We start from the raw sequence: 25,278 nt of genomic DNA, 5'->3' as shown, positions 1-25,278 counted from the left end.
GGTATAAAATTGAATGTAAAAACTACAAAATTATTTAGTTTGACATCAGAAACGGATAAAATGTCAATGCCCCGCCCCTTCTAAATGGCTAAAGATATATAAAACCTGTAATTTTATTTAAATTGAGCGAAAATCATAAGTTTTCAAATCTATTTTTCTCAGGCTATTCAACTTATATTGGTATGTTAATGGTAGAAGTTCATCACAGAAATCCAGTAGCGTCAGTATTTTGCGACGAATTGCTAGTTATCAACAAAGAAACAGGATGTGCTAACGTTTTACTGACACCTGTCAAAGCAAAACGAGGGAAAGTCGAAACAAATAGCCAAAAACACAGACGGATTTGCCGTAAATGGTCTAAGCTATACACACTTATTAACAATCCTTCGGCAAGACGTAATTATGTGGAACAGAACTTTGAATGTTCAATCGATCAAGTTGAAATCGCCATGTAGTTGCACGACCGTGTTGATTAAAGGATTCACAAAGGAGTGGAATTGTTGTAATTTTAAAATGGTCTTTATTTCGAGGATTGTTTACAGTATTCACTAAGATGATGATAGCTTGTAAGAAAATTGGAGAGATACACATACAATTTTCATAGTGAAACGTGGTATTTATCATTTATAATGTTGTTTTTTTTCTATATCATTACTACCTTCGGGTACATATATATCACAATGTTAGAGTAGATCTGATTCTTTAATTCCTCCCCGACCGGGAATGGAACCTTTAGTTTTACTTCTCACTTCTACGACAACACCGCCTAGCATTGCACAGACGCTTTAACTCCTCTAACTATGTATAGCTGATAAAAATCAGCTTTCGTTTCGGGAGGTGTTACCTTCGCGTTACTACTCATCTGTTTAGTATAGCATTTATAGATGCAGGATGCTTTTCTATTTTTTAGAAACATACAATCAATGTATATATATACATGTATATATACGATAAGATGCGGGATTAAATCTAAACAAATAAGAAACCCTACCATGTGTTCATGTGCCTGAATTATATCAGGCACTTCTTCAGTTATTGTCCATCGTAATATCTTAATGGTTTTATCGTGTTAAGTAAATTTGTAGCAGATATTTAAAAGTCTTTTGTATGATTATTCTTTAAAAAAGAAAGGGAATGAAGATACCAAGGGAAAAATCAAAAACCACAATTAAAACAAAATCGGACAAGACCATGGAGGAAGCAAGACAACTCATCTTGCCAAATCGCCCCAGACCAACTCGCTCACTTTTGACCAACTCAGCCCACTTTCTAGGCCTGCAAACTCGCCCCACCAAAACAAAATGATGAGATAGCCCAAGATCCCATCACCTACACCATGGTTGTCTCCTGTACACAGCGTGGAAAGAGTAGGTTTGTAGATATCCACGGGTACATATTCAACGTGAAGGTAAGCACATTTATTTTAGACAAAAATTAGATAACATAATTATCGTACATTGCCGGCAGCATATCAACAACTGGACTCTTGACTCCATGTGGTTGTGTCAACGGTCAAGTCGATAGCTATTGAACTGTATAAAGAAACTCTATGGTGTTGACAATCTAGTATGCCATCAAATTTGTGTTTATGTTTTTGTATCAAGAGCTGACATTTCTCATCTACTACGTTCAGTTTTTATGCTTTGTCTTTAATTGTGTGTTCATTCCAGTGCTTGACATTAATTGATTCTAACAATTTGTTATATATAAAAAAAGAAGATTTGGTATATGTTTGTTTTTAATGTTAATGTTATGCATAGATATGTACATGTTCAAAGACACTGCCAGTTTGTAGTCGATTTATGAGTATAAATATCCCTTTGGTATATTCGCCTCTATTGTTTAATATATCTGCCAATAAAACTATGTCAAACAGCCATATTTAAGTCTATAAAGACCAACCAGGTAATTTGATATTTACCGGATCGTTTTGAATGTGGTAGTTGCAAATACATGTGGATCTTTTTTGAGCATTATTTTGCATCTCTGCCCCTGGCGACAGTTTTTGTGGAAACAATCCTAAAAATGGGCAATAATTTCATCGTAAAGAGAGAGTCGAGTACACCTTTTTATGTTCAGGCGTGTTTGAGTTGACAATTTTGCCTTGAAAACTTATAAAGCAAAACTATTTGATACATCGTCTCGCTTCAGATTCTATTATTTTTTATATTTCAAGGCCACAGGTTGATATGATAACATTAAAAATTCACAGTACTAAAAAATTAAATATATGGGTCAAGTGAATACCTTTCTAATGAGTCATAACAACAGAACAGACGTGTTTGAATAACAATTTTTTACTAAAATTTCTTGACGACAGATTTTCAAGTGGATCTTAAAAATGCATAACTTCAAAAAAGTTCATTTTGAGTGTGTGTTATCTAGGGTTAATAGTCTTAAACCTCTGAAAATGTTTAGTCTGTCCTTCCACAAACTATTTAATTTAATTTTTTAAATGTTTTGAACTTTCGAAAATTCTCCCTGACAACCGATCAGACAATAGTTTTAAATTGAGTAAAGGCTTTAAAGTACATTAGATGATGCCCAATAGCTAGTAGATACATTTGGCTTTTAAAATACAACTGGCATTTAAGGATCTTAATGATGCTATGTGGATAGATTTATCGGTTTTCAAGAGCTAAATTGACAGCGCGTCATCCCTACAATGGCTTCCATTGTTATGATTGTTTAAATTAGGTGGCGTCAGATTAATTTTGGCGAAGTAAAATCCTGACTGCTCATTAATACGGGTACATGATAAACTATTGATTTATTCCTGAAACTCATAAAACAAAACAAAACTCGATACTATATAAACCTGGCTGCGTATCTAAACATCCAAAATTGTCAACATGTAGTAGTTTGTGTATATATATATATGTGTATAATAATGATAGATGAGCGCCTCTATTAAACTGCTAGGACTTCCTGTTGATTGCGTTTGCCAAAACTACTATGTTGACAATTTTGGATAGTAACTAATAAACACTACACTTTTTTGAAGAATTTTCATAAGGTTAAAAAAGCATTCAACAAAAATATGAAAGCCAAGGTATATCAAGGTTAATGTTAATTCTGCACCTCAGTAAGATCTGTAGAGGTAACACTGACACGAGGTGCGATCCCAATTCCAAACCAAAGTTTTAAATTGACACAACGGCACGTATTTCCTCATCTCATTCGGCAGCTCATTCCATAGTTTCCTGCATATCTGAATGAGTGCAGACCATGAGTAGTCGTCCTTACCAAAGGAACAGCAGCTTTATTGTCATTTCTGAAAGAATAACTACAGTTTTTATTTTCGATAAGGTCATTTAAATACAATGTGTATTAATAATTGTGTATTCAGATTTTTAAATGAAAAATAAAACATTTTATAATTTTTTTGCGTTCAAAAAACTTTTTTGGGATTTGCCTTAACGCTTAAACCTTTACATTTGGAAGCCAGAGATGCGTAAATACGCCAAAACGATAGAAGCTATTAGACCAAAAAGGACCTAAACAGAATTGCCAAATACCAACTTTAAACTTAGTAATTTTGATTTAGTTAAAAGCTGTTGGTATTTGCTACAATAATCTTCATGAATAAATCTTAAGGTACGTTCCTGTATTTTCTCTATTTTTCTAGTATGACAATCACCACAAGAATGCCACACAATTAGACAGTCAGTTAAATTTGACATCATAAAGTAAATAGTAAGTCTACCTAATTTCATTAAATCTTTACCAATACGTTTTAAGTACATATTTGAAATATGAGCAGTAAATTTAAGTTGATAAAAACCAAGTAACTGAACTTCTATTTCATAACGTATACTATTGTCATCTAAATTAAAACATATATTTTTTAATTCAGTTATCTTACCGATGGCTATTGCCTGAGACCTTGGGTCGATGCTACTGCTGGTGGAGGTTTCCTTCCCAAGAGTTTCACCAGCCCAGTAGTCAGGACTTCTGTGATTACATGAATTATCAATTACATTGTCATATTTTTAAAGAAACTGTTTACAAAGCTATGAATTATTCGAAATACTAAGGATTTTCTATCCCAGGAATAGTTTACCTTAATTTTATTTGGCAAAACCTTTTGGAATTTGTGGCACTAAATGCTCTTCAACTTCGTACTTAATTTGGACTTTAAAAATTTTTGATACGAGTGTCACTGGCCAGTGAGTCTGTTGTACACGAAAAGCACGTCTGGCGTATAGAATTATTAGCCTGATATTCTGTAAACTCAGAAATTATTGCGTGCATTTATTATTGCGATTTTTTAAGAATGGACAAAAATGCAAGATAAATTATTGCGATTTCAGGAAAATCTAAATACAGATACATGTATCGGATACCAGAATGCGAGTTCTTATTATCTGCATAATTGTATAATGAGCTATTTGACAAAAAGTAAAAATATAATTCAAGAAAATTTTAAAAAGGAAAGATATCCCAATAAACTTATATAGAACCCTTTATATATATCTTTGCAGGTACTTACTTATATCAATACCAGCTTTTACACATTTTTTTCTTGTACTTAAAGTTGTATGGGAGTATAAACGTAAAATGATGGAATTTATTTATACTTTGCCATAATGAAGTATATTGCTATATTGTTCAAAAATATAATAAAAATGATAGGCCACCAAGATTTTTTTCAAGCTACATGTTTTAAAAAATGAAAGATTTTGCATGGATTATACAGAAAACACATTTATGTGAATAAAAGGTAGAAAAAATTAAATGATAGAATTATGAAATAAAATATAGATAACAAAACTCAGTAAAGACCCGTCTGAATTAATTGATAAATTCAACAACACGTACCGTTATCTTGATAATATTTTTTCGTTAAATAATCAAGAATTTTTTCAAAATATACTACCGATTTCGTTACCACAAATTACTTAAAACTTTTACTAAATTCTTCCATAGATACAAAGATTTGGTTTGGAAGTTTGGCTGTACGGGATAGTTCATCCTAATTGGAAATGCACATTTGTGGCTCGACAATCTGTCGTTTGTTTATGTGATTTGTCTATATGCCATTTTGTTTTTCTTTGTTGACATATCTGTTTGTTTTTATAGTGATTAAGATTATAACACAATGTTGACTGCTGTACCCCTATTTTTAAAATTTTTACCTATTATGTCTGTTTGTTTTGTTCACATATTGTTGTCAATATAATGGAATTTTATGAGACTGTCATACAAGTGAGAGGTTTAGCTAGCTATAAAACTAGGTTTAATCCACCATTTTCTACATAAGGAAATGCCTATACCAAGTCAGGAATATGACAGTTGTTTTCCATTCGTTTGATGTGTTTCAGCTTTTGATTTTGATAAGGGACTTTCCGTTTTGAATTTTCCTTGGAGTTCGGTAATTTTGTTATTTTACTTTTTTTGATACCTGTATCTTGACATTGTACAAGGTCATGTTTTTCTCTGACTGTTAATTACGTCTTCACGCTAAATCACTTGAATGTTGGATGTGTACTGATCGATATTTAGTCTAAGATGCATGATTTTTTTATTAGTTGTTATTGGCTTTGATATAGCTGTCGGTAACTGCGAGTACTCTCAGGTCCGTACTTAGTGTCTTTTTTGTTGTGGGGATGTATGATAAATACCTCGCCACGTCCGGTCTGTGTTTTTGTTAGATGTTTTTCTGCTTTGTATTGATCTAATGAGTAAAGCCCTTTTCAACTGATTTTTATATTTTTTCTTGTTGTACTGTTACACCACTGTCCCAGGTTATGGCGAGAGTTTGGCGCCAGCAAACTAGTTAAACCCCGCTACATTCTGCATGTACCTGTTCCAAGTCTGTAATTCACTGGTTGTCGTTTGTTGCTGTATATCATATTTGTTTTTCGTTCATTAATTTGTACATTAATCAGGCCGTTAGTTTTCTCGTTTGAACTGTTTTACATTTGTCATTTCGAGACCTTTTAAAGCTGGTTATGCGGTATGGGTGTTTGCTCATTGTTAAAGGCCGTACGCTGACCTATAGTTGTTTACTTCTATGTCATTTGGTCTCTTGTGGAGAGTTGTCTCATTGGCTATCATACCACATCTTCTTATTTTTATATTGATTGAAAATCTGGATCTATTGTGTTCTGCTATTTTACAATCCAAGATAGCGAAGACACCCATACTACTTTAAATAGCTATATATCAATCTTATAGCGCATTCAGATAATACATATGTCCTCAGTTTCAAAATCAATAAATTATAAGGAAAGCAGTCGAACACTTTCGAGAGGTCCTACGACACAGTACCAATATATTGTTTATTATCAATAGCCTTTTTCCAATAAGATGAGTGGACCCTGTGTTTCCACACTTTCCATGAAAGCTCCACATACGCGTAGATGTTATTTGGTATCGAGAAACCATCGAAGTCCGACTCAAAATATGATTAAACTAGTTCATAGGTCGTCGAGCCATTGACGTTCCATGGACCATCAACTTTATTTGATTTGTATTTTTTTCAATGATTTGGGTTTTAAAATGCTTCTTACTACATGTATCACGTAATCACTAATTATATGCCAAGATCAGCATATCTGTCAACAATCACTGGATAAGCCTCTTTTTTTTTTATTAAAGAAATGCTCTAGAGAAAACCTTTGGTGATTCATGATGGCTTGATAACAACTCATCATGTATTATAGGATAATCTCGTAACCACTAAGACAACTAGTAAAATATTACTAGTAACTCCTGAAACAGTTTGTCAGTTCTGTATTTGTTTGATCATTCTTCGAAAAGTAGAAGACACAAACAGCTGTTTTAATTCCATTAATGTTTTATCAATATTCTCAATCGTTCTATGCTATCGTCTCGGCTTTTAATCGGATTATCTCCTAAAATGGACAGACATTACTAGACTTTCTTATCTTTCCCATTTGATCGACATTTTCCGATCCATTTGATCGATCACCAAGTTTGGGTGGTCATGAATTCAATTTTCAGAAGGTTTCGGCAAGTCCTGTAAAATCAACATGGTCTCTTAATAAGAATATTTAGTTTGGGGATTATACTACTAAAATCACGAATTAATAGAAATTAAATGTAAATTAATTATATCGTTTACCATGTGGCCTTTTTATGGCGTTTATTTGAACCGTAACGCTTATATGGTTACCCTTTCGTTTAATTTATTTTTCTTGTCAAATGTTAAACCTGATGACACCCATGACACTCACTTGTTTTTACTTATGAACGCCCAGAAAACAATGCTTTCATCAGGCATACATACGAAGAGTACAAACCCGTGTCTCCTGACTCACCGCAAAACCAGCAAATTATATCTTTTCGTCTTTGTTGGTTGCCAAGATGGCTATTCCATACCTCATGTGTGTGTCCTGGCTTTTATTTTTTGGTCTCCAAGCAATACCTGTTTGATATCTATTAGGCTGATCATTGCAAACGAAATCGGTTTTCCTGTTGGCTTCCTATTTACACTTTATTCGGTGATTATTTTTCATGAACATGCTGAGCACATTCAAAACCCTTCTTAACTGAAGTCAAATCATAGGTCGTATGTACAAGAATCCAAATAAGGTGGAATTATTGTCCAGGAAGACTATGATGTATTAGCAAAATTGTTATCTCATTTCTACAAAATTGAACTAGACTTCACTTTCAATGTTTTGAAAAGCACACGTACATAGTTTCCAAAATGTTTTACCGGTATTTTGTATTTTGGATTTACACCTTTGATAACTCATTGCTTTTATACTTAACTATTCATATATTCATGAAAAATAATCGGACATACGCGTTTCTTTTTTGCAGAGTATATTTTCCAACTTGACGTCTCAATTGAATACATCAAGATATCTGGAATATGAAATATATCCAAAATACTGTATTCAATGATATATGTCAATTCCGTTGAGGATTAAATTATCATCGTTATTTTCTTTACTGTATTCAATGATATATGTCAATTCCGTTGAGGATTAAATTATCATCGTTATTTTCTTTACTGTATTCAATGATATATGTCTATTCCGTTGAGGGTTAAATATCATCGTTATTTTCTTTTAATATGAGGTACAACATAATCCCTTAACGGAATATATCAAACTGTGAACAAAATATGATACTAGGATATATTCCAATTCAATTTTATAGTTCTGTGACGAAGTTTAATTCCAGGTTTATTGTAGTTCGGTGGTATTTGTTTGCGATTTCATTATAAGAATTAGAATAATTTATCAATATAAAAACTATTCAAATATCCAATTAAACATCAACTAACTGTGGAATACTTTGAAAGGGGTCAAGTTTCGGTTTTAAGTTAGTTTAATGTGTAGGCGATTTAATATTACTGTGTGTATTCATCTTTTACAAATAGAATCTTTTCAAAACATAGGTTCAACGGATCACGTAACCTTGATATCATAGTGCAGTGATCAAGGGGAGATTTGTATTAAGTTTAAATTTCAATTTAGTTTAATGTAAACAGATTGAACGTCCCAATCTAAAACGTCGCAACGGAACCCATCAAGATATGCAAGATAACAATTGTATGAATCCGATTTCATTGATCAAAATAAAAGTTCATATTTAGTATAGTCATAGATAAAATTCTGTTATGTAAAAAACAGTTCATTCTTTTTGTGTTGCCTAATGCCATGATAATTACCCTTTATAGTGATATTTCTTTTACCTAAACAATGTTCATTGTACGCTAAGGATTGAAAACATTTTATTTATAGTAAATTTACAGAAAATCATCCAACAAATAATATTTCCTGTCAGCAATATCATGTTTGATATTGTAATGTTGATACACTCGGGACGAAGAGTTTACTAGCAGTTCTATCATCCCATGCAGTGGTAAAATGTGGTCAACGATACCATGCTCACTATTTAGTAAGTAAGACGCGCGTTTCGTCTACATTAGACTCGTCTGTGGCGCTCGAAACAAAACGATTGCAAAATCAATTCAATTACAAAGTTAAAAGCATTCAAAACCTTTAATTCAAAAATGGTGCGTCGAATCTGGCTGAAGCCTGGACGAAACGTTAACCAGCTGTGGTATTAATCTTGTTAAAACTAATTGATAGTTATGTCTATAAATATCCCGAATTGGATTAAAAAATGAAGTGAAGAATTTGTACATTTTTTTTAATGTTGCATAGAATATAATTTATGGACCGTTAAAATTTAAAATGAAAATTCGAACTCAATCTTTATTTTATGAATATTAACATTCCAACATATCTCCTTGTCTTAGGGAAAGCATAGAAATTAGTATCACCATAAACCCTTTATTCGCCTCATCCTTATTTAATGGATGAAGCTTCTGACTCACAAGTAGCAGCTACATTAGTTTATTTTCTAAATAGGAAAAACAAAATTCGTTTGTTCTGATAACGAAATTTTAAAGATCAACACTTTCCTTCCATGAACATAAAACGGTCGAACTGTTATTCTGTACATGATTAAAGGAAAGAAATGTAATACTGTATATCAAAGTAAATCACAATATGACAGAATGGAGTGTAGTCACAGCTAGTTTGTCCATCTCTCTCTAGACATACATCATCCTAAATATATACACACATTTTGAAGTGATATGAAATTTAAGATTTATTTCTGTTTAATTGTCAAAATAACTATGTAATTAATTATAGATAATCAATCGAATGTTTTTTTTAGATTGTGCAGCTCTTAACCTGGCGTCACATGTGACAATACGTAGTGTAGTGTATCGATCATCTATATATGATACAATCAAGATTTAAAAACTAACTTGTCTGCCTATCATTTCACATAGAAATAAAATAAGTATCTGTCCTAATGATTTGTTCAAATGTTGTATGCAAGTAGAACTAAACATTTCCGATTTATGATTTTATTGATACATCTGGTAGCTACATTTTTAGAAATATTTTATGGCATGGGATAAAATTGAACGACAGACGGTTGACCTAGACATATCGAATGAGGAAGTAAATAAAGCCAGGTAGATCATAAAAGTTACCTAAACTACTCTTTTACAACCAACATATGTATTGTTCTTATAATTCATTGCATAAGTTCATTTTGGATTTTCATATGACATTAACTCAAATCGGATTAACATATCTGTATATGTGTCGGTGATTAAGACACTTCATAGTGGAAACTAACGTAGCAACCGTATAAAGACAAGGACGACATCACTAGGTGAGTTCAAATGTACTACAAAATGAGAGAAGGCATCACAAGTCATACATTGAAAAAAAAACTGCTTGTCTTTAAATCTTCATGGTCAATGTCTTAGATTACATGTCTACGATAAAGCCTTTCCATTTCCCCAGTGTGTATTGTCTTTATATTTATCTTTAAAATAGACAAGATTGAATCCTTTGAAATAAATCAAGGATGGATGAAGCATTTGACTTCTGAGAACTTCGATTTTACCAAACAACGTCTTTAATGAACATTTTAATTATTTGTCATTCAGTTCAAACTTCAACATACTCCTTATTAGACCTTGTCGTGCGCATATTTTACACCTAAAAAATCAAGTGAAGACTTTTCAAAAAATTTTCAGGTTTGAAATACTGTCGATCTGGACCATGTTTTTGTGTGTGTGTTTTTTTTTTGCATATGAAATAACGGCCTGATTTATGTAAAAAAAAAAACGAAAAAAAAATGATATACAGCAATCTATTACAGGCTCCTGATACATGGGACAGGCTAATACAGAATGTGGCGGGCTAAAACATGTTTGCGGACGCCCAACTCTACCCTTAATATCACACAGTGGTGTAAAGGCACAAAATTAGCTAAAATAAATCAGTTGAAAAGGCCTGACTCATCATATTGATATAAAGCACAAAACACTGAAGACACAAAGTACCGATCTGAAAGTACTCGCAGTTATAGAAATCTAGTTCAAAATGTATGTCTGGTTTTTTTTCCGGAGAAATCAGTGTAAGTGATTGATGTGGTCTGTTTTTATCTGTTTTGATGGTGTGGTCTGTTTTAACTGTTTTGATTCGAGCGTCACTGATGAGTCAGTTGTAGACGAAACGCGCGTGTGGCGTACACAATTTTAATATTGGTATGTATGATGAGTTTATTTAATGTACTGTTGTGCATTGTTGGCGATTCCTGGTATTCCTTTTTATTAATCTTATAATGGAATTAAAATTCCGAAACAGATTTACATTCTAGCAAAACTGTTTTCATCAGTATTACATTTTATAAAAGTGATACCGACAGCAGTATTTAACGTTATCTTTAAGATACTGCTAAAATATCTACTATTATTAGCTGTCTGTATGGTTAATTTCCAGTATATTGGTAATAAAGTCAAAGGTCAAAAGAGTTTTACAATTTTATATATTTTATATAAACACATTTTTTTCATTGTCAAAAAAATTTCAGGTCCGATTTTTATAAAATTGTACTGTTTATCACATAGAATCATGTGCAAAACAGTGTAGCCGAGACCATTCATTGGCGCGCTAAAATATCCCATTGACTGGGTCAGATTAGGTGAACGTTCGTCTGTAACGCCCACAACTCACGACGTATTTATTATAAACATTTAAACTATGGGGTTGCCAAAGGGTCTCAGTATATATACGAACTACAGTGCACAGTATATTATATACATATTTTATTTGCGATCATAAAATGTACGAAGTCGTTCATTACTATGTAAATTGGGTCGATTAAAAAAAAAGCTGAATATGTTTCTGTTGCCAAGGGTTTAGTAGTTAGCAGAAAAGATCACCAAACTATACATTTTACCTATTCAAAAACGTAAATGCAAATTTCACAAGGCTTGATCCAAATAGCCTTTTTACTGTCTAATAACTTGCAAATACGAAAAAGACTGGAAAGAAGTATATTTTGTCTATATGTTTTGTGTTTGCACACTTTTTAAAAATGATCATGCATTCGTTCTAAAATAATATTTTTACCAGATAAAAGTTTAAAGATGACATCATTGGACAACGGCAATTGTTATATCGCTTTGACGTCCGAAAAAAAGATAATAATCAACACATCCATTGTAACTTTTAAAGCCAGTTAAATCCTTTTTTGCAGAAAGAACGTCCGATATCATAAAAAATCATTATCAAAACATAACAAAAACACAAGTAAAGAACGTTTAAGTATTCAATATAAATCAAAACACAAAGGTTATTCCTGATTAGTTTTTCGAATTATTTTATTTAGGCGTTGAGACCCTTTGGTGACCCCACAGTTTAAATGTCTATAATAAATACGTCGTGAGTTGTGGGCGTTACAGACGAACGTTCACCTAATCTGACCCAGTCAATGGGATATTTTAGCGCGCCAATGAATGGTCTCGGCTACACTGTTTTGCACATGATTCTAAATGGTTGCAGATTTTTACATCGAATGACCGTGAGGGCATTCCGGTGTATTGTTGCCACAGAGATTTCTACTTACTTTCGTTTTTAACTGGTAACCGATCGTATAAATACGCGGACATTATCGAGTGCAAAATAACATTCATTATCGCTTGTTATATATAAACTTCATCAATAAATATTCATGAAAATAATTTTTAAGAACATAGATAAATGATATGAAAATGTTTTGTCGTGAGAAATATATATGTTACAGTGAATTTGTATAATCAGGGATTATGTAGAATCCCTAAAATTTTTTAGGGATTATGTAGAATCACTGGTCAGTTTGGGGATTATATATAATCACTAAAATTTTCAGGGATTATGTATAATCACTAGAAAAAATGTCAGGGATTATATATAATAACTGAAATGATAAATAAGTTTTATTTTATAGAAAATGAATAAAAGTTAAATAATTAATTCTTAAATAATCATATTAAAACCACATTATAAACATAAATTGTAAAATGTTAAGCACAATATATTAAAATGATAACCTCAATACATTAAAATGTTAGGAACAACATATTTAAAATGTTAGGAACAATAAACTTAAATATTAAGCACAAATTATATTAAAATGTTAAGAACAATATTTCAAAAACAATCATCTATTTTTACAAACTAAATTTGGTTGAACTCGACTATTGCACGTTCACTGTGTATCATCGCCACCGGAAATTGGGTACTAACGAAGCGGAGAGAAATGGAAAAAAAAGTAAACAAGGTAAGAATTCATTCAATTTAAAGCATTTCTACTGATTTGACGAGGGTACCGCTTAAGAAATGATTTTCTGATATATAATTCTTTAAATTATTAGGCCGAAAAGTACAAAATTAAGACAAGATTTTGTGTTATACTCAAGAACTTGCCACTTAGTACCTGAAAATTTCGAGGTCGATCGTCCTCTGTCGCCCCATTGGCAAGATATTCAACTGTTTTTCATTATTTTTCCAGACACTTTTTTAGATTATTATAGTGTGGCATCATATTTACTGAAATTTGTTGTCAAAATGAACGTTTTTAAAAAATATAGACCATAAAAAATAAAGTCTAGGGTACGGCAACTTGCTCATGTTGACAAATTTACTGTATGGCAACTTGTTTTCAACTGTATGGCAACTTGCTAATTTCATAATATTTATTTGCCGTCTTTTTGAAGAAAATAAAGTATTAGGTTCAAATATCTAATTATGCATTTGATAAAAATACAATTCGCTTGACACCATTTAAGATGTATACATGAATATAAGGCTTGAACACAGTCCTATTACATCTTTTACATACTTGATGTATACAATATGAATACGGCATATACAAAAGCTGGCAAATGTTGTAACTTTCGGAAAGGCATGTCACTGTTTAACTGACCTGTTGTTCTGCCCTGAAGTAGCGTTAAATGTTACCCATGTCCGTCCGACCCGTCTCTCCCGTCCGTCCAGAAAGTCCCAATAATTGGTTTCCGTTCTCTAACTTTAGTATGCCTTAACCAAATGTTTTAAAACTTACACGAAATGCTTATCACCACAAAACACAGATCAAGTTATAAATTGGGTAGCGTCACTGTTACCGTTCTTGAGTAATGCCCTTTTATAAATGAAAAAAAGCTAAAGCTGCATGTCGTTTCTGTTCTCAAACTTTAGATTGCCTCAACCAAATGTTTTAACCATACACCATTAGTCAGCATTTGCATATAAGTGATGAACATTTCGGGGATGGGTTGTGGGTGGAGGGAAGGAAGGAGGTAATGGCAGGAGAATTTTTCCGCATTGAATATTTAGAACCATTAAGTGAATGAATTCTCTTTCAACTTTCAGATAAAATGAAATATAAATGAATTATCATTCTCTGCAAAAAAAATGTTGTATTGCTACACCACGGCACCATGTTAAGGGAGGTTTGAGTTAAGCCCGCCTCAATATATATGTGTCTGTCCCTGGTCAGGAACATGTAATATAGCGGCTGTCGTAAGTTGCTGCCTGACATATTTGTTTATGATTTTGTCATAAATCAGGCAATTTTGATACGGTATGGGTTTTGTTCATTGTGAAGTGTATAGTAACCAATAGTTGGTCAAATCTTTTTTATTTGGACTTCGTTTGAAAGTCCTCTCAGTAAAAACCATTCCACGTCTCCTTTTTCAAGTTATTGTCTTATTTGTAAAAGGCAGATACAGCCAATATATTAGAATAAAGAACATTCATTTTCTAAAAAAAACTTCATCTCTATATAGTAAGAAACGAACAAGCTCGGTGGCTAACACTGTTTGAATTTAAAAAAAATATTAACCTTAGATTAATCATTTTTGGAAAGAATGAAAGAAGAATCCGATACAAGGGATACAAATCCGGCTGTGGCTACGGCATAAACTATTTATATAAACTTTCTACTTGAGAATAAAGATGACCTTGTATGAAGTTTTTTTTGGTTGTCATCTTAATATTATATACTTATTAATGCGATTTTGCAAGTAGAATCATGCTATCCGGTTACATTGGCGCCCAACAATAAAAACCCACGGTTAGAAGAAATACCTAGCCAGGTTAAAATATAAATATAAAAAAGATGAAGATATCATCATTATAGAGTATAATGACTCTTGAGGTGGGGGAAGTGTGACGGGATTGCTTCTCTTAGAACATTTAGTAGATACTTAGTCAGCCGTAAGCGGTTGAGCTAAGGAAGTACTTCTTTAGCTCAGTCGGTTAACGCGCTGCCTTGTAACACAGAGGTCCCGGGTTCGAGTCCCAGTGGAGACATGCGATTTTGCAAGTAGAATCATGCTCTCCGGTTACATATTTTTGAATCCTGATGGTGCATACTCATAAATTCTTTGGGAAAAATCCACGTAAATTTAAATGTTGATTTGATAGCGTTCATTTATTTATTTGCCCTCGTAAACAGTCTTGTTAAAATACCGAAATCGGTAAATTCTTATCGTGAACGAATAAGTCGGGTACACCTTTTTACATTGAGGCGTGCTTAAGTTGCACTTTATTTTCTTATTAAGAAAAATGATTTTAATTTTAGCATCTATCTAAAGATTAGATTATTTACACACACACAAAAATAGGGCTTACTGTTGATTTTGAAACTCTATGAATTCACATTTATATTCAACCAAACAGATAGGCCAAGATCCATACCTTTATAAGTTTAAAAACAGAGAAGGTGTGTTTGAAAACAAATAATCACGTACTGCTATATCTTTTAAGGCTAATGCAAGTCTTACTTGTATTAATTATATAATTTTAATTAGCACAATATCACATTAAAATTTAATGAGAAATATTATACATAGTAATCATTAATGTACTACTGTAACAATGAAAATTCGGACGTATACACTCCTTTTCACTACCCCTCCATCTACTCATTTAAGTTTAGGCCAAACAGCCTTAGCAACAGTCTTTTATTATTTTTTTCCCTGTCAATAAAAAGATTAATTGAATTTACTTAAACTAAAAAAAAAAAATGCAATCTTATTTTCAATAAGAAACAAGAAAATTAATTCGAAACACAATTCATGATTTATTTCTCCTAATTCTCAATGAAAACAAAGTATTTTCTTCACTTTTCATTTAACAAATTATTCATTTCAGAAATTTAAAAAATAAACAATAAACAATGTTGAAGACCGTACCTTGACCTATAATGGTTTACTTTTATAAATTGTGACTTGGATGGAGAATTGTCTCATTGGCACTCATACCACATCTTCTTATATCTATTTAACCCAGCACATTCTTTATGTGTCTGTCCGAAGTCACGAGCCTGTAGTTTGGTGGTTGTCGTTGGTTCATCTCTATCATATTTGTTATTTTTCGTAAATTGTTTTGTTATGAGTTAGGCCGTTAGTTTTCTTGTTGAATCCTTCCACAATTTTCATGTCGGGGCTTTTTATAGCCGACTGTAAGGTACGATTTTTCGTTGTTGAAGGCCAAACGATAGCATATAATTGCTTACATACACTTTATTTGACCCTGGTGGAAAGTTATCTTATTGGAAATCATACAACATCTCCACTGTTTATATTTTAAAAAAAAAACAGCACCAACAAAAGATGAATGGTCGGTTTTTTTTTTTATTGAACTTACAAAATTTCACCCTGACAACAAATAAGACAACAGTCGTTAGTATTATAACGATATATGAATGTATTTAGGATAATATGGTTGAAAAAAAAAACCTTTTTGTCTTTAAAAACACAAAGTCAAATAGAGGTACGCAACGACGACTTCTGAACGAAATTAACGGCATATATTTTATAATATTTGATAAGTAGTTTATTCTGTATATTTGTAAGCCGGTAAAGCTTTGATACAGCCAAAATATCGTCACTTGATATTATCTAAACAGTGATTAATTTCATCTTTAAATTACAATATATTGCAAGACGCCGTACAGACAAAAGTTGTTATTTTGCAATTCGCCGTACAGCGTCCTGCAATTCGCCGTACAGCGTCCTGCAATTCGCCGTACAATAAACAAACAATGTTTTGGTCCATATTCTTTAAAAACATTTTTATGACAACAGATTTCAGTCGGTATGATGTCACACTATCATAATCTAAAAACGTGTCTGGAAAAATAATGAAAAACAGTTGAATATCTTGCCAATGGTGCGACAGAGGACAATCGACCTCGAAATTTTCAGGTACTAAGTGGCAAGGTTTGGAGTATAACACAAAATATTGTCTTAATTTTGTACTTATCGGCCTAATAATTTAAAGAATTATATATCAGAAAATCATTTCTTAAGCGGTACCCTCGTCAAATCAGTAGAAATGCTTTAAATTGAATGAATTCTTACCTTGTTTACTTTTTTTTTCCATTTCTCTCCGCTTCGTTAGTACCCAATTTCCGGTGGCGATGATACACAGTGACGTTTGCCCTGCTTTTTTGAAGGCACGTCTATTTGATCCTGGCACATCTGCTTTTACCACAACATCCACATTTTGAAAAACCTTGTCCTTCATATATTGAATCAGATTGTTCTACACGCCTAAGGGAAATAAAGTTTGACGTACAAACATCTAAGATACCAAAACTAGAGGCCCCCAAGAGCCAGTATCGCGCACCTTTTTCTTATTTGGTTTTGGAAATCATGTGAAAAAATAGATTAAAATCATAGCAGATCATTCGTTCTGTATGTTTTTCTATGCCTTAGTTGAGCCAGTTCTCTCATTTAGAATTTCGTGTTCATTGGAACACAAAATACACAAAACAGATGTTCCATAACCCTCTACACCATTTGTTTTACCACAAATAACATACACTGTGGATTTACACTTAGAACATTTTTGTCATATGATCTTGGTAAATCATGATGGACTTAAAATTAAGAAGATTGCATATCAACTCAAAATGAAATGCTTCGCTGAACCCAGCCTGATACGACCGCAGTGGTCGAACCCTGAACAGTCTGATCAAATTTGGACACAATATTCAAGCTTGATACTATCTGAATTTGGATTGTGATCAAATTTTTGACATAATATAGGTTTATGACACAAAATAAATGTGTTCAAAGATTTTACAAATCTAATGCGCAATATTTTGCAATTGATGATTTCTTCTTGAAACTTTTAAAAAATTTGAAATATTGATTCTACATAATCCCTGATTATACAAATTCACTGTAACATATATATCAATAACAAATCAAGAATATCTAACGCATGCGGAAGAATATCTCAAGAACGTTTTGCGGGAAAATATGAATGCCAACTCAAATCCAATATATTAGAAAAACGAATTATTACAGAAGAGTGTCCACCATGCACTTGCACTGCGCTATTATTAGAATAGTAGAATAGAATGATATACAAATGGATGAAAATTATATATAACTGTTATATATATAAACATTAATATAATAACTGTTATATACAAATATTAATATAATATATAACAACAAACCAGAGTAAACTGAAAACAAATGATTATATCACTACAATATGATAGTTATTACGGTGAGGTTGAATTCCCTGTCATTTATTCATCATCCACACACGAACTTGTCTCAGGAAAAAATATATCTATGTACCTTAATCTCACTTTCAGGTATGGAGATGTGATTTCTTTTTTCTGAGGCAAGTGCTTGTGACCATCCTCCAGAACTTGCGGTCATCCGATGTTCAGTACTTCAGTACTTTGATTAATGGTTATCATGAAACATTTAATGACGTGTCACTACGGAGAAATCACTATTTATATACAACTATTGAAATGTTTTCCCTAAACATACTATATACCTAAATATATATTTTCGACCAGAATTGAGATTTGTGTTATAAGTATAAATTATATGAAATATATAGCGTAATTTTAAAGTGTGACACACTTTTGACATCTGACCGTTTATGGTACGTAGTTGATGTTAATTTCATCTTCAAAGTATATGATAAAAAATTTATGTAATAAGCTGGCATTTTCTGAAACCTGGGATCTGTTGTTCAACTTGTCGTTTAACTACAAAATGTGTAAAGATTGTTCTCAATCTTTATTACAACTATAGTTTTTAGATATTCAATCTATGCAAAATACCTTTGTCAGTATTTTCTAACAAAATAATGACTAGATTACACTACAAAAGTCAAAAAGTCTGAAAAGACCAGTTTTTGTCTGAATTTGCATGAATTTTTACTCGACATTCTTAATTTGTCTGAATAATTTTTAAAAATTCTTGACATAGTATGAATTTGTCTAATAAGGTTCTTGATTTTTCTTGACAAGTGTCTTGACAGTATGAACATTGTCTTAAAATTTCTCGACACTTCCTGTATCATCTGATAAGAGTCTGGATTAGTCTCGACCAATTCTTGACTGTCTTAAATTTGTCCCGATCTGTCTTGACATATTCTTGACATTCTTAATAATGTCTGAATATGTCTCGACATATTCTTGACATTCTAAATAATGTCTGAATATGTCTCGACACATTCTTGACAGTCTTAAATATGTCTTGACACTATCTCAACAGTATAAATTTCGCCTGAAATGTGAACAGACTTATTCTGCACTGTTTATGACATTCTATTGCTGTTATATACACCTTTTTATTATGGCTAAACTTAACTTTGAAGAATCAAGGATTAATTTGGTATAGTAAGATACCCTTTTGGTGCAACTAAGTTGGAATACCCTGAATAATCCCCCATGTAGTTTAATTTTGATTTATTTTTATTAAACATTTAAGTAATTGTTTTCACTTGGAATATAAGTCGAAGGTATTGACAAACAGCATTTAGATTTTTGCCGTTCGCAAAACTGCCAGTCAAATTTGCTTTACTAAAATAGGTGTCTTGTATCTCTTTTGGACCCCACAATTCATCTTTTGGGTTTGTGTGGCTAAAAAAAGAGGGGGGGGGGGGCTTTCGTTTAGGTCAAAGAATTTGTTCCCATCTTGATTCAAAAACCTTATTCATTTTTTAGAACAACCCAAAAACATTTTTTCATTCAAATTTGAGTGTTGAATTTTATAATTTTTTATCAAAAATAAATATTTGTGATAACTCCTTCCTGAAAAGAAAAAAATGTTTAGATCTTTATTATGCATGTCTGTTTGAGAACCATTTCATAAGACCGATGATTTCTATAGAAATCATTGATGGGACCCATTCTAAATACATTTTTTTTATTATTCCTGGAGTAGATAATAATTTTCTTTTAATCTTTGGGAATTATTCAATTTGTTTGTATGTTAAAATAATTAACTTCATAATTTTGATGAAGAAAATCCATTTCAATTCAATTTTTTTTCATCAAAATGATGATTTTCATTTTCATCTATCAACAAACTTTTTAAATTGTAGTGGCATGGTCGGTCAACTGATAAGTTGTATGGCTGATTACAGGTAAAGCAAGAACTTCTATTTGACAGTTGCGTGTACTCTGGGGTGTGGAATACCTTAATTTTATGGGGAACATCCTGTCCATGTGTAATACTTAATATATTCCAACAGATGACATTACACAAATTTTTCTTCTGTTAAATGAATGATTTGTATATCATCATAATTTGCTATTTATATAAACCACATTTTGGTATAATAATTATTTACCATATCAACATTGAATATTATGAATGTAGAATGAAATATGTCTACAGTATGATTGGTTTGAATCATTTAATTTATAAGATTTAGGAATCAAAATTTGTAATTATTTAAAAACCCACATTGAAATTGTTTTATATCAACACACCCACATTTGAATTATTTTATACTTTAGATTTCATAGCCATATTTGCATTTGTAAAAATATTTATATACCCAAATTTTCAATTATTTTACATGCCCAACTTTTTTTGTTGTTGTAAAGAAGTGTAACTTGAAACAACAGTATATCATATAAAGAGAAATAAAGATTAAAGTTATATCAGGAATATTGGTCATGATTTGTAAAACTCAGAACTGTCAAGTAAATTTAAGACACGATTCAAAATGTTCAGAATATGTCAAGCCATACTGAGAAAAAATAAGAATGTCGAGAATATGTCGAGAAATTTCAAGACAGTATTCAAATGTCAAGAATTTGTCAAGAAATTTTAAGACCATATTCAGGATGTCGAGAATATGTCGAGTAAATTTCATACAAATTTAATATAAATGAGAATTTGTCAAGAAAAATTAAGACACAAGTCATACTTTTGGAGAATGTCGAGTAAAATTTCATGCAAATTAAGACAAAAACTGGTCTTTTCAGACTTTTAGACTTTTGTAGTGTTATCTTCAAGAAATAGAAATTATATTATCTTTAAATCAATACAAATAAATAGAAGTACAATAAATATGTTTCAACGGTTTTAGATTGCGGTTTTTTGGTATATGTGTTTGTATGTCAAAGTATTTAACAATAGTTATCCATGATGCTTAGTTCGAATTCGTTTTGGCAGTTTGAAATCCCCTTTTTATATGACCAAGCACACTTATCATTGCGTGTAAGAAAATAGGTCGCTAACATTCAAGGATAACCATGTGTATCACTATCAATACATACATAACTATCGGATTATATAGAGAACAAGCATAATTTCATCCGTCTTGACACCGATTAAGGAATATAAAGCATGTAAATAGCAGTTACCAATGAAGCGTAGTTTTTTTCTGTTGTTGTCAAATACAATTGAATAATGTTTTATTTTTTATTAAATGTTATCCTTAAATATGTTTATATTTTTAAATAGAAACATATTCATATTTTAGATTAATTAAAATTGTCTGTTTGAGGAGTTAAAAATGCAATGTGCTTGAAGAGGAAAATAATTCTGTAAATGCAGAGAGGCAGAAAGATTCCAAAGGGACATTTAAAGTCGAAAACTAACCGACAACGCCATGACAAAAATAGTAAAGGAACAAAAGACAAACAACAGTAAACAAAACACAACATAGAAAGACTGAGCAACACGAACCCCACACAAAACCGGGGTTGATCTCAAGTGCTCCGGAGTAGGATGCTTTTTAGTTTTGTTTTTGAGAAGAAAAAGGGAGGATACCAAAGGGACATTCAAACTCACAAGTCTAAAATAAACTGACAACGCCATGGCTAAAAAAAAAAGACAAACAAACTTTTTGTTGTTAGGGATGAGGGATGGATAAATACCCTGCTACGTCCGGTCTGTGTTTATTATTGATGTTTTTCTGCTTTGTATCGATCTGATGAGTTAATAGATATAAGAAGATGTTGTATGAGTGCTATTAAGACAACCCTCCATCCAAGTCAAAATTTATGAAAGTAAACCATTATAGGTTAAAGTACTTTAAGCCTTTTTCAGCTGATTTTTATAGTTTGTTCTTATGTTGTGCTGTTACACCACTGTCCAAGGTTAGGGGAGGGTTGAGCGCTCACAAACATGTTTAACCCCGCCAAATTCTTTATGTGCCTGTCCCAAGTCAGCTAGGAGCCTTTAGTTCAGTGGTTGTCGTTGGTTCATGTCTATCGTATTTGTTTTTCGTTAATTGTTTTGTTATAAATTAGGCCGTTAGTTTTCTCAATTGAATTGTTTTATATTTTTCATTATACAGTATATATATGAGTTTTTCTCATTGTTGAAGGCCGTACGGTTGCCTATAATTGCTTACATCCACTTTATTTGAACTTTGGTGGATAGTTTTCTCATTGGCAATCATACCTCATCTCCTTATTTTTATAACAGTACACAAAACACAATATAGAAAACTGGGGGTGATCTCAGGTGCTCCGGAAGGGTAAGGCGATCCTGCTCTACATGTGGCACCCGTCGTGTTGCTCATGTTAGTACAAACCCGGTGATAAGTCTAATTCCGATAGGTCACATTCGGGGAAAAGTAGACGGGATTGTAGTTACGACAATTGGAACATATCCATTGTCATCTGTGAAATGGATATTCCATAACGGTCAACCAACTCGTGAAGGCGTCCGTAAAATTTACGAAGGGACGATTTCAACATCACCACTTGTAACTCTTGGTTTAATAGAAACCCTCTATCAAGGAAATCATGATAGGAGATACAAGCCCTGGAATATCGTATCAAATGGGAGATATATACTCCGTATGCAGGTGCTGCTGGAATGTTACTACATAGAAATGAGAAGTTCACAATCGGGAAGCTGAAATCATCTCTTTTGTCGTAAAGTTTTATTTTCAACCGACCACCATTGTCAATTTCTAGATGTAAGTCAAGATATGAGGCCGACTTAACTGTATCTGTTGTATCCTTTGTCTCAAGTTCGATGGGATAGATGCGTTCAACATTGTTATCAAATTTTGAATTATTTAGTGAGAGAACATCATCTATATAGCGGAAAGTGAGGTTAAAGGATATTGCTAACTTCTTTTCTTTCTTCCTAAGAAGTTCCTGTATGAAGTCAGCCTCATATGAATAAAGGAACAAGTCCACAAGAAGAGGAGCACAGTTGGTTCCCATGGGAATGCCGATTGTTTGTTGGAAAACACGTCCTTTAAACGTGACAAATATGTTGTAAATCAAGAAATCAAGCATCTTCTGTTTCTGTTTTAATTCTGGTTCAAATGAGTACACAAAAAAACACACAAATTAGTACATGTATCCATTGGAATATCAATTGTTTGTAAATAAAGATGTGAAGGGATAAATTATCGGAAAATCGATAACACTACTGATGATCATTCTTTTATGTTTATTTCAATATTACTATTTTTTTCATGTGTTTTTTAGTACAAAGGAAGCAGGCAATGTAAGTATACACAAGATAGATCACTGCATACTGTATAACACTTAGCCTGTCTAGGGTTAAATTAAATTTTCACTGGCTTACGCATAACTTTTTATTTGGAATGCTTTACAAAAGGAAAAAGCTAGAGGGCAATCAAAAACATGAAGTCGAAGAAAAACAGATAGCAACATGATTAAAAGAGAAAAACGACGAAAAGACAAAGTACAATCCAGAAAAAAAAACACTACATAAAAACCAAAGATTTAGCTATTTAGAGGACGGAATTTCGGTTACGACGAGCAGAACATTATCGTTGTCATACATTTCTAGTTCTGGAACAATTGCGTTTATAGAGGAAAACAAAACAATTTAACTTTGCCTGATGGCGGTACACCCTTTGTCTCTATAAATTTACATAATTTATGAACTAAAAAATAAATTTTCTAGTTTATATTGTTCGTACAGAGTTTATAAATTGTTTAGTACGTCACCACCTTAGGGGTATAGACACGTGGTTATCAAAAACTTGCCCGTCAGGCACTGAGCCCGTAATGTGGTGGCGATTGTGTCGGTGTTTTTAAATGAGGGATGCATAAAAAGCCTCGTCCGATCAGTGTGGGGAAGTCACAAAATATAATAAAATATAAAGAAAAACAAACATGAATACTTAAAATAAGACTAAAGAATTTTCGTCGTTTGGAAAGGTATGCAGTTTCGGGCAACTTAATTTTAGTTTAGGCTATCCTAGTCTACTATATTTGAAGATGTTTTATGCATTGGTATCCGTGTTTTCAATATATCGTCGTTATATTATTTGTGGTTCAAGTATTTCGGAGAAATCGCAATACCTTTTTTCTTAATAAGAAATCTTTAAGATAATTTAAAATCTGTTTTTAATTTAAAGCAAAGAAAGGTTGTTTCAGTATGTTTAATTTAAAAAAAAACTTCGTATTTAAGGTCTTCCAATAATGTTGATGTAGCCTCTACCGCTGGTGTAGTAACGGGCTTAGAGGCTGGAGCATTAGCCATAGCTGTAAGTTAGTTCTGCATGTACACAATATTAACAATATAAATGAACTTATGCAAGTAATTTGATAAAATAATAAATGTCTCATCAGTGATGCTCGAGGCCAAAATATATGAAAATCCAAAACTTAATAAAAAATTGAAGAGCTGATAAAACAAAAAAGGACAAAAAGTATAGCCATAGGCGGGAAAGGAATCAGAGCCCCGCTTGAGGGAAATATATTCCGTAATTTCAAATAATTTCAAAAATTTGTAGCACAATATCCGTTTTTTATGCTAGTACAGAAACGTTCACCTTTACAAAAAACTTCTCTGAAACTTCGACAAATTGGAACCGAACTTGACATCGGTCAACCTTGGGGTATTTATTTTAATAAAATGTGACGGATGATCCCTACCCACATGGCTACCAAGGCTAAACATACAACAAAGGGAAAAGCAAGTATTCTCTATTATCTTAAAAACCCATGACAGCTACATAAAAATCGGACAAGATAGAAGTGTTGGCATTGTTAAAAGCGACGTACTGTTTATTTTGATCACGGTTTTCAAACGGCTTATTTTTATTACGCTTTCTCCCTTAGATTACGTTTTAAGCATTATTTGCGATTTTGACTTTTATGACCATGACAATTATCGATAGAGAGAAACATTAGATAATAAAAATGATCTGCAGGACA

At 32.2% G+C, this 25,278-nt stretch overlaps 2 protein-coding genes across 4 annotated transcripts in view; both read left to right on the top strand.

The window, feature by feature from the left end:
- LOC127730681 (stimulated by retinoic acid gene 6 protein-like) overlaps nt 1-1,727 on the top strand; it is a 62,939-nt gene extending 61,212 nt beyond the window's left edge. Inside the window, exon 17 of the mRNA XM_052239196.1 lies at nt 163-1,727. Coding sequence (XP_052095156.1) covers nt 163-455 — 293 coding nt within the window. The 3' untranslated portion in view covers nt 456-1,727. The remainder of the gene's footprint in view (nt 1-162) is intronic.
- An 8,240-nt stretch (nt 1,728-9,967) lies between these two features.
- Nucleotides 9,968-25,278, top strand: part of LOC127730680 (stimulated by retinoic acid gene 6 protein-like) — an 88,386-nt gene continuing 73,075 nt past the window's right edge. For all 3 annotated transcript variants that reach the window (XR_007995216.1, XM_052239194.1, XM_052239195.1), the window contains exons 1-3: nt 9,968-10,179; nt 23,575-23,593; nt 24,530-24,605. Coding sequence is in view for 2 of the 3 variants with exons in the window: in XM_052239194.1 (XP_052095154.1) it covers nt 23,592-23,593; nt 24,530-24,605 (78 nt within the window). In the remaining variant the exon portion in view is untranslated. The remainder of the gene's footprint in view (nt 10,180-23,574; nt 23,594-24,529; nt 24,606-25,278) is intronic.

This window comes from Mytilus californianus, unplaced genomic scaffold, assembly GCF_021869535.1.
Source record: "Mytilus californianus isolate M0D057914Y unplaced genomic scaffold, xbMytCali1.0.p SCAF_2, whole genome shotgun sequence".
Taxonomy (NCBI): domain Eukaryota; kingdom Metazoa; phylum Mollusca; class Bivalvia; order Mytilida; family Mytilidae; genus Mytilus; species Mytilus californianus.
The sequence above is the reverse complement of the archived record's forward strand: the minus strand, read 5'-3'. Positions and strand labels throughout refer to the sequence as shown.